This window comes from Crocodylus porosus, unplaced genomic scaffold, assembly GCF_001723895.1.
Source record: "Crocodylus porosus isolate Cpor-Errol unplaced genomic scaffold, CroPor_comp1, whole genome shotgun sequence".
Classification (NCBI taxonomy): domain Eukaryota; kingdom Metazoa; phylum Chordata; order Crocodylia; family Crocodylidae; genus Crocodylus; species Crocodylus porosus.
The window spans coordinates 1,087,363-1,102,911 of NW_017728943.1; the positions used below are offsets into that span (position 1 = coordinate 1,087,363).

At 47.2% G+C, this 15,549-nt stretch overlaps 1 protein-coding gene across 1 annotated transcript; it reads right to left on the reverse strand.

The window, feature by feature from the left end:
* Positions 1 to 10,041: 10,041 nt before the first annotated feature.
* HOXB13 (homeobox B13) lies at positions 10,042 to 12,598 on the reverse strand. The gene is made up of 2 exons (XM_019548651.1): positions 11,851 to 12,598; positions 10,042 to 10,683 (listed from the first exon to the last, which is right to left on the reverse strand). Exons 1-2 carry the CDS (start codon positions 12,485 to 12,487, stop codon positions 10,430 to 10,432), a joined length of 891 nt encoding a protein of 296 aa, XP_019404196.1. The 5' UTR covers positions 12,488 to 12,598; the 3' UTR covers positions 10,042 to 10,429.
* Between the last annotated feature and the right edge of the window lie 2,951 nt (positions 12,599 to 15,549).

Here is a 15,549-nt window from a genome sequence, read left to right on the forward strand (position 1 = left end):
TAAAACAAAAAAACAATGTCACCATCAAGCGGTTCTGTTTACAAGTTTGTAACACTATTTCATGCATCTTTCGCCTGCGCGAAAGCAACACGCCATTGCAAACACGTCTGCAGCTGTCTCAGAGCTGACTCGCCTGGATCTTGCAGCTTCTAATGAATGTGGCAGTACTAATAGGTTTTATAGACGATGATATGCAGAACAGCACTATAAAGTTGACAGGCTCTCCTATTAATAACGAGCTCGGGGACCACAGGCAAAAATACAGCGCCCGGATGAGCTGCCAGGCGCCCGAGCCCAAGGTGCAGCAGAAACACCGCAAAGATGGGTACTTGGGTAGAGAAAATCTTCCTCACCAGGCGCCCAAGATAGGAGACAGGATTATATTTCCTGCGCGATTCAAATAATTACGATCCTATTGCCCCCTGCCAGGGAGCAATAATAATCCAGGCACAGCCTAGCTCCTCTGAGCTAGTACGTAATTATTTAAGCAAAATACGATCCTTGCAGTTCTTGCCTGTGAATTAATGCGAAATAAAGACAATGAAAGGGCAGCCCGCTTTGCCTTAGCAGACTGAAAATAAACGTGATGGCGATCATTTAATTTTATATGCCAATAACTGGTGCCAGCGTAAGCGATTAACTAATTTTCACATAAAAACAACGAATTTTTCCCTTAAAATTTTAACCCTGCTCTGCCTGCCTGGGTGTATGATCCTCTTCAGTGAACACAATACACGTGAATCCATAAAGCCACTGGAAAAGGGGGTCTAATATTAAGAAAACTCTTTAGAGAGGTCACAAGGAAATAGCTGAGCAGGGGAAGTGAAAGAGTGATAAGGTCTCTTTGGAGGTGAGTTTGAATAACAGATGGCAACAGATCGCTGGGTTTTTGCGAAATGTAAGTGGTCTTTTAAAGTCATTTTCTTTGGGGTTTTTTTTTCTTTAATTCTTCGAACTTTCTTGGGGGTTACAGAAACTCAAATATGATCCCAACAGCAAGTTTCAGGCTTTCACCGTTTTAAAAGTGTTTCCCTTTTGCCTAGTGAGCAGAGCTGAATGAATAAAACCCGCTCCACCTGTTTTGTCCGAGCTGCTGTACCAAGCGAATAAATAAAAATAAAATCAACACAAGGCCCTCAAATCCTTCCCCACTTTGTACAGGCGGAATAAAAGGTTGCCTCGCCAACAAGCCTTCCTTTGAAGATTACCCAAACTTGTCTCCGCTGCAAATATAACACGTACAATTGCTTTACTGATTTCTTTACTGAGTCCTTTAAAGCGATGCAAAGAACAATATTTTTGGGGCCTACCTGTGCGTTTATCACCCTAGGAAAGCCTGTTAGATGGAAAATGTTTTGTAATTTATTTTACTGAGGCACATCCCCTGGTTGGTTTCAGTGCGAGTTTTGCTTGAGAAAAAGACTGCAGATTTTGCTTTGTTAGTAAAAAAAAACAACAAAAAAAACAAAACCTTCTCCCTTACCCTCTAAAGAACATGGCCGACTATCTTGATTTTCATTACTTTTGTCTAACCTTTTAAGCAATTTAAAGTAATCCATCGCGTTGAATTCCTGTAATGGTTGAAACAAGGAAAAAAGACCAATGAGCTATTTTTCCTGAAATCAAGTCACCAAAGCCTTGCTTTCTTGCTATTACTTGCAATGCACGAAGGAAAAAAATCCAGCTATTATGACGCTATCATGTAAATTGATATTCAGCACACGATTCTCTGCAGTTGGGATGAAAAGTATTGAATATTAATTAACAGCAACCGATTGGAAAACCAGGGATATATTCAGTTTTGAAGTGGGAGAAACGGATATATATTTCACTTTACTGTCTGCACTCTGATACATCTGAATTAAAATCTACTGAGAAAACCACTTTATTTGCCCTGTAGGGTATATTTTATGCCAGTAGCACCTTTCACAATGGTGTTATTACTAGTCATCAGATCCAACCCAGCTAGCAAAGAAAAAAAACCCCACTATTTACTTTGATTTCCCTTTATATTATTAACTACAATTAACTTGGGCAACAAGGATGCATTTACTATTTATTCCGGAATGGGGGAGAAGAACAATGGCTTTGTGCTACGGTGCAGAAGAGACTTTTTTCACTGGAAATGGCTTATTATAATATTATTTAGCCTAATTTCAATTGATGGATAGTATTCCACGGGAAATCTTTAAGCACGTTCATATTTCATGTTCAAAACTAACGTTAAGTGATGATGTACAGCATAACACCAGGAGGTCAAAAGTGGTTTATTTACTGTACAATATGTCCTCCAAAAGAGAGAGACAGAGAAGAAACCTCTTCAAATTTTCACTTATTTTTCCCCCTAAATTATAGAATAAGAAAGAATTAAGAAATACCTTGGACTTCTCCTGATGGGGTTTAGTTGTAATTCTGTTATGACTTGCAAAAGGGACTCATACTCACTCGGGCACACACACGTGCACACTCACACGCACATGCACACACAGGAGCCTCCCTTTACAGCATCCTATCGAGATACTTGTGGGGGGCCAAGGAATGTTTACAGCGTGGGCTCAAGTTCAATGACAAAAAAAAAACCTCTGCAGGGAAAAAAAAAAGCTCAGCCGCATTGTGCCTTGGGCATGAACTTGAACAAAAGAAAGAAGGAAGGAAAGGCTGGGGGGGGGGAGGGAAGGCGAGGGGAGGCTCTGCAAAGGTGCTGGCTCTCGGGAGATGTGACTTTGTTGCATTCATAGGTATATCTCTTTTAACCAGACGGAATGGAAGGAAAAGAGGGAGAGGAGAGAGGAAGGGAGGAGTACAGAAATAAAGGGAGGAAAACTGAATGGAAAGGTGGGGCGCGGAGAGAAGCATGAGAAAGAAAACGACGGAGGGAGGCGAGGGAGGACAAGCAGAGCGAGCAGGCCAGACAGGGGAAACCCCCCCACGTCGTCCCTGTGTCGGCTCAGGCTGGAAGAAGCGCTTCCTTGTCCACTGAAACCAGGACCTCTGGGCCGTGTAATGGGACAGGCAGAGCTGCTGGAGGCCAGCCCCCTCTCTGGTTTTGGAGCCCGGGCTGCGCTCCCTTGCTGGGCTGCGCTGAGCTTGCCAGGACTCAGCAACAGCGCCTCTGCTCTGCACTTCCACCCGCGCAGAGCCAGCACTGGCCCGAGTGCCAGCACCTCCCTGCTGCTACTTGCTCTTTACCCCTGTGTGTCACTGCACCCTCAGAAGAGATGGGAAGCGCCCCAGCTCGCGAGGGGAGTCCCTAGGGTTTGCAAATGGCTCAGACGCCAGGAATCACCACCATCATCATCATCGTCGTAACCAGTGTAATAACAACCAAAGGAGAGGGAACCGTGTCCTTGCTCCTGGGTCATGCGGCTTTGGATCTGAACCCCCCAGCCCTGGAATCTAGCAGGAGCAGGATCAAGCCCTTGTGACATTGCAGCTCCTGTTTCTAACACCAGAATCAGGCCCCAGGGGAGGAGGACGGTAGGGAGGGACATGTTCGCAGTTGGAGCAGATTTGGGCTCCAAATGCATTGGGGCAGGTCTGCATTTGCATCTGGAGCAGGTCTGGGGACCCTGGGACAGCATCTCAGCGGGTGGCGAGGTTCCTCTGGGAAACAGATGTACATAAGGCTTTGAAAATAGCAAACCCCAGCACAATCGCCGCGTTGCGCGCCCCGGGCTGAGACAATGGAGCAAAATCCAGCGAGCTGCGCCGCGAGAACACTGCACTTAGGGGTAGGGACTGAGGGCACACATAGGGGCAGGATTTCGCTGAGCTGCGTAGCATCATCATTATTATCATTAGTATGGTTGGTGACAATAATAATTATGATTGTGATTGTATTAGCATTGACATTAGTATTATTTAGATGCGAGTCTCTCTATCCAGAAGGCTCCGAGCCGCTTCCAAAAAAGACAAACTCCAGCAATACATTCCCCAAGGGACATGCTGACTCTAGAAAACTCCTCTCCGCACCACTCACTCCCACTTCCCCGCCTGTCACCCTTAAGAGCAAACCCTCTGGCAAATCTCAGCTCCCATTCACATTTAGGTATAAGTAACTTTCTCCCACCCAGTGCCAAATATCACTCCAATCAGATAAGGTGGGGGGGTGGTGAAAACCTCATATAGTATGTGGCTGGGTCTGTTTATCTGTAGATAAACAACACATAACCCAGCAGGAAAACATGCGAATATATCAACAACATGCCAGCATTTTCTTGGAGCTTGAATCTTTAAAAATAATAATAATTATATTAAAAGATAACGATCTGTCTGTCTGTGTGTCTGCCTATCCATCCCCATAACACCCCCTTTATGCATGTATCTGTCTTTCTCTCTAGCCACAGCTTCCTACTTAACAGATAGGCACACACACCACCATACACAGAATTATATAGCCGTTTCTCCCACCTCGGAAAACTTTCTCTCCACAGACATTTACATTCTTTCAAGATTGATTTTGCCTTTTAAAAAAATCATTTCAGGTTTACAGGAGTGTATTCACTGAAGTAGGCAGCGGGGATCTTAGCAGTTTCTTCGCCTTGAATTCAAAGAATTACTTGGGAAGAAACAAAATCTGCCTATTGAGTTTGATTGAAAGGCAGCATTCCTTTCCAAAAGCAGCAAGAAGATGGCATATTTAAAATTAAGTTAGAAGGAGCCAGAAATGCAATCGCTCAAGGAACTCGAGTGGCCTGGGTTTCCAGAGGAGAGAAAATCTGAGATCGCACCCTGAAATATTGCAAGAGAAGCTGAAGTATTCTCAAGGGGGCAGGGACTTCTACCTGCCGCGGTTTAAAATATTTCCTCCTCAGGTTTCCCTGTGAGAGACCCCTTGTCAGGTGCAGAATGGGGTGTGCCCACTTGAACCCCCTAAGTTTCAGAGTGTTTGCACCGGCCTTGAAGGCAGGCAAGAATAAACCGCCTGTTTTATTTTCACTCTTCCTTGTCTTGGTGGCCAAACCTCCACGGTCAGCCGCGGAGGACCCCGAAGGAAGGGCACATTTCTGGGACCCGGAGGAAAAGCTGGAAGAAAGGGGGTGAGGGGGATGATTTTTCCAGGAGCTGCGACACTGTTCCAGTGGCGTGTTCATAGCGCCAGCGAACAAGTCCAAGGCACCCTCTTGAACGCCAGAAAGTGTGTGTGTGTGCGCGTGTGTGCGCGTGCTGGGAGGGAGAGGAATTTCTCTATAGAGGAACCACTTAGGAGAATCAGCATCTTCCCCCCCCCCTTGATTTGCACGACGTGGATTCCCCTTCCCCACTCCTGGTCTGGTCTCCAGTACCCTGCTTGTTATGCCCTCCCTATCCTGCCCTGATCTCCATTTCTTCCCTTCCCTCGTCCACCCGTTTTGTTCCCGGTCTATCCCTTTTTTTTACCTCTCCAGCTCAGAGGATGGAGCTAGTTAGATTAGCTCTCACCTTCCCTCTTCCTCCCATCCTCAGCCCCCCAAATCCTGTCCGGCCTGCTCAGTATTTAAAGCATTTCTTAACGTGTCCCTGGAAATGACCTGCAGAGACCTCCAGGGGCTCGCCAGCAATACGCTGGGGGTCAGACTTCCCTGGGTTTCAAGTTCAATGGCAAAGTCACCTCTAGCAGCATTGGAGATGAGCCCAGCAAGTCCTTCCTCCTGTCTGGGGTGGGGGGTAGAGGGACATTTTACCTGGAAAATTCTTCTCTGTTTCTCCCTCTCTCTCTCTCTCTCTCTCTCTCTCTCTCTCTCTCTCCTTTTTTTAAGCGTCTCCTGTTTAGGGTTTTACAAGAATTTCAGGCAGCTTTTCTGTTCCCGCTGTGTGGGGGTTTTTATAGCTCTCACAACCTTCTATGCAAGAGCTTTTCTGCGCTCCCCCTTCCTCCCCCTTCACTACATTTTTTGTTTAGGAGGCCTCGCGGATCTGACCGTAGCTGAGGCTAATATGGGAGGAAGAAGTCAGATCTGCACGTTTCAGAGGTGGGGGAACCGAGAGTTTTTTGGGGGAGGGTGTAAGTGCGAGATATAAAACATACAATCTAGAACATCAAAATCCTTGCTGGTCTGAAGACCCCTCCCAAGCACTGGGTGTGTTGATGATTTATATATCATAGCATCTACAAATATAGAAATCTTGGGCCTAAAGACGCCTCTCCAACACTGCACGCGTGTGTCTGCGATGCTGGAAGAGCCTGCGGGCATCCTCGAGGCCGCAGCCTGTGCGTGTCTTGCGGGCTCTGGCAGCCATTGCTCTCTGGACGCCTCTTACAGAGACAAGTCAGTGAATACCCCATTGTTAAACCACCGCGCCTCGTGCGACCTCCACCATATTTGACCGTGAGCTTCTGACCAATCCGTTTTTACTGAATAAATTGCAGCGACCACTCCCTTCAGTTTGCACGTTTGCCTCTGCATCATCGTCTAGAAATAAAAAGCAGGCAGTTGCAGGGAGATTGAGAGGGGTCTCTGCTCCAGGAACACTAAACAAGGACGATCACAGTAGCACGCAGCAAGGCTCTTCATTAGACTCCGTTATATTTCATGACACTGTCGGAGAGGCGGATGGTAGAACTCGGCGACCGTGTCGTTTCGTTTCTTGAGACTGCAGTGGAGGCTCCAGAAGGAAGACGTTATCCATTGGACTAACCCTTTAGGTGCACGGGAAATCTTTGAGGGGCATCTCTATCCCAACGCACCAGAAAACGTGATTGTTTCGAAAGAACCGATCAGACGTAAGCGACCTTGTTTGTGCAGCGAACACAACCATGGTCGCTAAGCGATCTGCGAAGGGGTGCAGATCTGGCCTTGCTACTTCCTTCTTCCTCGTGCTGGAAATCCACAGCCCCATTTGCATCACTCTCACACACCTCAAAGACAGCCAACACGGTGCTTTGGGTAGGCGTGATATCTTTCATTAGTCCAGCTTTAGCTGGTCTAATAACAGATACCGCGTCTACCCACAGCACAGTGTCTGCCTATGTCCTTAGACTAACGCGGTTACAACCAAGAGCCCTAAGGGCAGCAAAAACTCCACCCTTGCAACCCACCCGATTGCCCAAGCGGTGATGAAAACTATAGCTGTAAACAATTGATTTGCCTCAATAAAAGACATGTTCTGGTTTGGTTTACATCCCTCCTCCCCCAACCCGGTTTAAATGGAAAATCCGTGAGGATTTCTTGTTGTTGTGTAAATAATTGCTTTTGCCCTGCAGTAGTGTCTTGAAATGCAGAAGGATCGGTGCTCGTGACATCCTTGTGTGTAATCCTGTGTCAGTAACAAAGGGTGGGCAGGGTGAATTAGGGCCCCCTTCCTTCGCTTCACGCAGAGAAAGCAAACGTAGCTGTCTGGCATCCCACGGAGGGAAATGCTCCCATGAAGGCCACATCTTGATGCCTTTACTCAAGCTTGTAGGAGTCAAACGGGAAGGAGTCTGATCCCTCGGGTGTAAAACAATGGGTTTAGTCTGGATTGACAGCGGGGTTGCTCAGAGAATCTGGATAGGTTGGCCGGATTCCCGTTGTGTCCCTGCCTTGCATTCACTATTTCTGCTGCCTCCTCATTCATTACTTTTTCAATGGACTTCGTGTATGACCAACTTTTGACTGCAGGTGTATTGAGAGAGCGTATGAACGCCTGCACGTCTGCGTTTCTGTGTATGTGTGTTTGTATGCATGTGTGCATGTGTTTGTATGCGTGAGTGCATTTGAGTGGATGTGTCTTTCTACGGTTGCACGTGCCTCTGAGTTGGCATGCCTGTGTGCAGGGGTTTGAGGCGTGTGCGTGCCTATTCGTGCATGTGTCTGGGCTCGCGTGTACAGCAATACCACTCACTTGAGTGGAGAGATATCTATTGTTATCTCTGTCGGCCTGCACATGTACGTATGCGTTTGTGCGTGTGCGTCTAGGTCGGCGTGTGCTTTTGTTTCGGAGTGTACCTGTACATTTGTATGTTTGTGCGCATTTCTGCCTGCATCCCTGGCTCTTTGTGGGTCTGTGTCTGTGTACATCTCCGTAGGAGTGCTTCTGAGCAGCGTCCATAGGGCTTTCTTATTTTTCCCAAGAGCATTGACAACAGCCCCCCCCCTTATACTCAAGAGGCACTTGCCATGAGCTGGGAGCACTGACCCTGGCCTGACAAGTCAACTATGCACAGGAGCCAACAGAAGATGGAGCTCTTGGTCTTCTAATGCGCAGGAGCCACCGGAAGGCAGCGGGCTCCAGCTCCCCGGATCCGAGGCAGAGAGGGGGGAAAAAAGACTCGGAGTCAAGGTCACCGAGGCCTAATTGCGCGGGGATCCTGGCCCCTGAGAGGTCGAGGCGAAAGGCTGATGAATGGGGAGCTCAGACAAGGCCCCGCCCCCGATCGCGGCGGGGCGCCGTTTGCTCACTTCCCCTTCCCGCGCGTCGCGCCCCAGGGCAGACACCGCTCCCCACGTGGTCCCATTCCCGTGCCTCAGTGCCGGGGGAGGAAGGGAACCGGGACTTAGCACATCCGGGGCCCAGATCTCCCGAGAGAACATGCTCATGGGAAAATAAATACAATTGTTCACTGTCTTTTTATTGATTTAGCTCCCCTCCCCCCCAAAACACCCTTCATCATTTGTATATTTCGGGGGCGGGATCTGAGTATACAGCCGGGAGGTAAAAGCCAGGTGCGGGCGTGCAAGCGAGTGGGGAGTTTTCGTTCTGTTACTGGTAATTATTGCGTACAGATCGGACAGGCAGATTTCTCTTCCAGCTTCCTCTGTGAACTTGACCCTACGGCTTTATATTTATAGGACTGAACTGCGGGTGAACTGAAGGTATCCTCCCCTCCCGCCCCCAAGTCAGTGTTTATGAATTTAAGATTCTGCTAGCTGGAAAACAGGAAAACAATGCAACATTAGAGAGAACCTGTTAAATAAGGATCAGTCCTTATTTAGGATGCACGCCGTGGGTTTATTGCTTAGATTTTTTTTTCCAAGTCAACTTGAACCAGGGGTGAAGGCACCAATATTTTGACTTGCTTTGACATCAAGCTAAGTGGCAGTCGCTAAAGTTGTATGCAGGCAAGTTTAAACGTTATATGCAACTCCGGTGGGGAGATAATGTCTGGAAATTCTCGCAGCTGCTTCTAAAACACTGGGATGTGACACAAAGACATCCTGCGTCTTACGTTTAAATTTCGTAGGCCGGTAGCTTATCTGAAATTGCAGTCATGACCCTAAAAGGCGAGGTAATTTCGCATGTTTTAACAGCATATTTTACAGTTTAACACTGCTTCGTTATAAATAGCGCAAACATGTCTTAGTAGAATCTAACATTGCTAAACAGCAACTCTTATTAGTGTCACAAAAGCGATCCTTTCCCTTTCCCTGGCAAATATCGACTAGGACTGCGGATTATGAAGAGTGAGAGAAGGAAAATGTATATAAATATATGGGCACATATATTTACGCATATGTGCAGGTATACAAAGTGTATGCATGTATGTACGTATATATAACTGTGTTAATCTGCATGTAAAAACATGGATCCATATATGTAGAGACGCACTGTTATATATATATGTATGTACACATGTACACAGTCAGATTTAAACACATAGAACATTATTTTGCATTTATCTGTGTGCATGAATGTGCGTATGTAATCACGCAAAATGTATAAGAAACATATGAATAAATACGCGTTTGTGTATATACGTGTGTATACACCTAGTTACATTTTGTACACGCATATATGTACAAATATATATTTATAAATACAAGGAAAAATACACTTGTGTTGCATAGATTTGTATACGCGTGCGCTTATACACGCGCGTGCATATAGGATTGAAATGTTATATATCTCTTCGTATCAAACTGTAGTTAAAAGGACTTATTTTTCAGCTAAGCACATAAGGTTTGAACACGTTGTGTAAAAGGTTTCCCCTTTAAAAGGGCTTCATGCCCTCATCTTCATACCCTCAGTTCTCCGCCGTTCGTCATATAGCAGGCGGGTTTGGTGAACATATGCCCAACGAGAAGCCATCAAAGCCGTGTTACGTATTGGAATTTATTAATTCAGTTTAATTAGGCAGTTTGCTAAAGCGCTTGTAAAGATGGACCTCATACAAAAGAAAGAGAGAGAGAATATGACTTCATAGTGGCACTATAAGGCAAAAATGTAAACTGCACACATTCCTCTACATACAGACTGGATAATATTGCATCTCCCTAAATCATCGGCATTTACAATTGGGCTTAACTTATTAAAGGAAATAATAACAAGACGATTGAGAAAGCCCTGGGAAGCGCACGCTTCGCCTGGGGGCCGTGGGATGGCAGTGCGGGATTTGGGGCGCAGATAAGTCCAATTTCCAGCTGATTATTTTCCCCCTCATTTGGTATTTCTTTACATCTCAAGTCTACCCAGATCCCTTTGAAAATGGGGCTCCTTGTTGTGGATTATTGTAATGGTGTTGTTTGTTTCCTCAAGGAGTGCTGCTGCTTTTGATTTTGGCGATGACCTTCTTTTCCTTCACCCTCCTGTTCTGAAACCAAATAGTGATCTGTCTCTCCGAGAGGTTGGTGACGGCGGAGATCTTTCTCCTCTTGTCCTTGGTGATGAATTTGTTGCTGGCGTACTCCTTCTCCAGCTCCTTCAGCTGCCCCTTGCTATACGGGATCCTTTTCTTCCGACCCCGGCGGAAGGAGCAGCCGTCCGGCGGGTGCTGAGCTGCAGCATCTGAGTGGAGAGACGGAGAAGGAGAGAAAAGGCAGAGCTCAGCTCAAGGGACCCCGTCCCCCGCAGGCTCACTCAGGGCACCGGGGAAACTGACCGGAACCCGCGTCCGGGGGTGCAATGGACTAACCCCAGAGCCCCTCTCTTTCTTCTGGCTCGACCCCGCGTTTCCTACCACCGAGGGGAAATCAAGCCTCGCTGTGCTCTCCGCTTTTACCTTCAAATATGGATCCCTTTCTTCCCGACCTCACGTCTCAGCCCTGTCTTTTCTTAGGGGGAAAACGAGCGCCCCCATTTTCCCTGGGTTGTTTCAACCACGATTACATTATCTTTCCCTGCCTTTTATTCAGAAAAGAAAAAAAAAAAAGAATCCTTAGGAGAAAATACATTTAGGAAGTTGCAAGGTGCACGAATGAATCAGAACAATAATAATGTCCACTTGCAAGTGCGGACTTTCCCAAAGCACATTTCTGAGCCGGAATAATCGCATATCTTCTCGCTTAGAGTATTGCAACGCTCACTGTTGGCTCGTGATCATATTATATTAACGTCCACGTTGTTGCTGGGGGCGAGTGTGACATCTTTCACCGCGCATTACTGCATCGGAAGAAAGTCAGTTCTATATTTTCGGTACAGATGCGGTACAGATTCTGTACCTACTCGTATAGCTTGTGCCGTGTTGCATGTTTAACCCAGAAGAACAGCCAATTCTACTGACTCGATCTGCTCGTTCCACGTTGCCAAGTACAGGAGCCAACGGGAATGATACGAGTGCCCTGTTGCCTTGGCTGGGAGTGTGGCATGTCGCAACGCACCTTGTCGAATTAAAATCAAACTGATTTCTATTTGGACAGGCTGAGCCCGGCTCGGGCAACATTGCCAAGCCCAGGGGTGAATCCGAAGGGGGCCGGGGGCTCCCTGCCTGCGGCGCTGGAGCTGGCGGGGCACACTGGTGGAGGCAGATGGAAGTGGATTCTGCTCCTGCGCTCCGTCGGGCCCTGCCTCAAGCTACATTCTTTAATCCTAACATTAACACTGCCTGAAAAGCCCCTCCCTCGCTCTGGAGCATAACAACAATTTGACGGGGGAGGGAGAACACCCTCATGGTTCAACCTACGTAAAGCTTCCCACCAAAACGCCTGAAACGTGCAGAGGGGTCGGGGACTTTACCTGCAAAGGCAGATTTCCAGAAGTGCCCAGCCTGGCTTTGATCTTTGGGGCAACACAGCTGGCTGTTCCAACCGCTGGTTAAAGCCCAGGGCTGGTGGTAACTGTCCACGGGTAAAAGTGTCTCATGCCTGGCCTCTCCCGGCCCACCCATGGTCTGAACTACAGAAACGTCCAGGTAGCTCGCCATGGGCTGGTAGGGGCCTGCGTAGCCTGGGTAGAAAGCGAAATCTGTTGGTCGGGGCTGGAATTCCTCCCCCGCAGCCGGAGTATCCACATACTTCTCAGGGGGGTAGCTGCTCTGGGGGCAAGGTTTGAGGGAGCTCCTGGCAACCCGACAAGAATAATAGCCGCTGCCGAAATATCCGTAAGGTAAAGGCGTGGTGGTGGAGGACCCTTGGGGGACTGCGGGGCACGGGATGCACTGCTTAGAGGGCTCCCCAGGCCCCGCATTGGCGGCATCCATCGTGGGGTAATTAGAGCTGTGCATCAGGGTTGGAGGAGAGGGACCTCCCAAGGCCGAGTGAGCCACCAGATTCCTGCATTGGTTAGTAGCAAAATTGCCCGCGCCCATAAGCCCCTCCATGCTCTTATTGCTTTCATCCAGTTCGTCGTGGCTTGTAAAAGTCCCAGGGTCCATGCAGCGAGGTTTGCAGGCCGGTGCATTGGTCAGATCATGCTCAGCAGCAGGCGGGCAACGGGAGAAGGCTTCCTAATCTTTTAAAAGCCTGAGAACTGCAAAGGAGGCTGCATTTCTTCCAGCCAAGCTACACTGACGCAAACGACGTGGCTCTCCAAGCGGAGCTGCTCATTGGCTGCCGCGCACCCACTGGAGAGGTTAGGGGAGAAGGGAAGGGGGGAAAAAGTCTAATAAACTCTTATTGCAGAAATTGCGAAAATACTTTTATTGCAACTGGGGAGGGGGTGGGGGGGAGGGAGGAGAGAATCTCTCCACACGTGACAGGCAAAAAAGCCGGAGGAGAATTGGGTTTTTTTTCTTTTCAAATTGCATTGTGCCAAAAAGAAAGAAAGAAAAAAAGACCAGGAAAAATATAACCACTACGGCACAAAGATCCATTTCCAGTGAGAAAAACCGAGGGTCAATCCGAGATAGTCATGCATAATTTCTTAAACAGAACTCCATCGTTTTGCCTTGGAAAACGCCCTACAAAAATCCAGGCAGGTTGCTCCGTCCCTGGGCGCCTGGATATTGGCCGAAATCTCTTTCCCATCGAGGTACATTCAGACAGTCCCCAAGTACGCTCAGATTCGGGGCTCTCTCATCTCTGCCTCCTCTGAAGTCGAAATGTTTCATGACAGGCGTTGGGTATTGATGACACTCAAAAAAAATAATTAAACCTTCCTAAAAGGCACTTCTCCCCCCCCCTTGCTATGTGTCCTTTCTCTCTCCCCATCTGCGTGGAAATGCAGAATCGGATATTTTTACATTGCTTTCATTTTTTAAAGGGGGAGGGGGTCTCACAAATTTAGAAGGCAAAGGGCCTACAGACAGAACGGAGATAGAGGTGGCGATCGCAGGGGAAAAAAACAGAGGGAGAAAATGTGGATGCAGGGCTACATAATCCTGGGCTTGAAATGCAACTGCAAAGGCTGGAACAGCCTCTCGTGCAGGAGAAATGCTCTGGGAGGATTTCTCAGCTTTGCAATAATCCAGACCAGACACATCCTTTTCTGATTTGCGCTAGGTAATCGAGTGGCATTGAAGAGCTTAACTGTTGTCTCGGGCTGCAGCATTGTGCCCCGGTTTTGATTTAACGTTTTATGATCATAACGAGGCCTGAAATGTGAAGTCCTAGCAGAGGAGTAGGGGAATATTTATCTGTTTGCAAAAAGTTTCTAAGTGGGTCCGTGATCCAGGCAAAGGGATAGGGAGATTGCGCTGGGAATGGGGGGTACATAGACTCTTGTCTGTCTCCACTCGCATCATTTATCTGTCTGTCAATTTGGGAAAAAAAAGAATAAATACATAACCCAGATTGCTGTGTGGGTAACTGATTCAGATGTGTGTGCCTGTGTGCATCAGATGCGTGTATATGCACATGTTGCACATATAAACATGCAACACACACACGTACATAGGGCTGGCTGGCTGGCAGCCGGTCCTTTTACTTCTGAAAAGCATTTGGTGCAGAATTTGATTCTACTTCATCTTATTTTCCCCCGAAACATTAAGTTTGTGAATTTAGCTGCATTTTCAGACTGCATTGACTCATGCAGCTCTTTGGAAATGAGTTTGCTTGGGTCGAGTCCACTTCATATTTTGTGTCCTGGGGCTCAGTGAAGATTAGATGGCTGAGCCTGCAGACAAGGGAATTTCTCTTTTGGAAATGATGAATAGTAAGAGAGCAAACAGCCGCCCGAATTTCTAGACATGTCCCTATAGTAAAAAGAAAAAGGAAAGAAAGTATCTTAAACTCAGGGATGGAGAAACAGAAATAAAGCAGGGTTTTACAGGGAGAAAGCGTTTACATGCTGTCGTGAGTGCATCAGACCAGCTTAAGTTTTCAAGTATCCTGTAACTCATATCTTTAAAACTCCCACAGACTTTGAATCATAACTTTGTTCTTAGCTCTGTCTGGAGATCTGCTTTTCTTATACAATGTGTTGCGTCGTCTACTTTATTGCAACCATATTTTTAAGTGTGTGTGTGGGGGGTGGCATTTGCCATAGCTGAGCCGCTGAGCAAGCTTTAAATAATCATTAGAGCTAAGCCCGAAACATAACATCTTTTAAAAAAAATCAGGTTATGAAGTCAATCAAAATAAAGAAATCAGCTCTGTGCCTCGCAAGTGTATGCGTGCTTAGGCGGAAGTGCATTTTATTCACTGTGACTTGGGAGTTTAGCTTAGGAAGGCAACACTGTCTTTACCTGACCATTAACACAGACACATTTTCTTCTCCTTTCCTCACACGAGTAACCCTACTGACATAAATGATTCAGGCCAGGGGGGTCTGCCCTAACATTAGCAAACAGAAGTCCCTATGAAAGGTCAATTTCTTTCCTTAACAAAGTGAAAAAGCTGGACATTTCCCCAGCACAGCCAGGGGCCCCATCCGATCCCTCTGCTTCTGCACCCAGTGTGGACTTCCAGTGTTAGCAGAATCGCTCCCCTCACCCACCAAAAAGGTCTCCATCTGAGCTTACACCCTCACCACTGTTGTTTCACCCGCCTCAAAGAGCCTTGAAGCTTTCCACCAAACTCCAGCTCCCTTTGATTTCTTTCAAACTGGCCAAATTATCTTATTTTTTAATCTCTCCTTTAAGACCAGCATTCTCCTTTTACAGCTATTTGTTAAAGGCTGCTACTTTGCCCCCCTTTAATGTCTTCCTATTCTCCACTCCCTCCTCCTCCCTTTTAAAATCACTCCCTCAGCTTGGGAGCTGAGCATTTCCACCAATTCCCCCTCCCCTCCCCCCAGTCAAATGTTTGCAGACAGGGCCCATACTCGCTAGGGTCTCAAGATGCTCCTTTACATAAAGGTCAGACATAATCTGAAGGTCAAGGCCAAGTTGAAAGTTAAGGGTCTGTTTACCTCTGGAGCTTCTATTCATCAGAGCTCCATATACTCATGTGACCTTTGCAGGTCCCAAGTCCACAGCCCTTTTAATGGGGCAGACACACCAAAGGCTGCAACAGCAATGGCTGTCTTCAGAATTCACAGCTCGGTGTTACACATGGC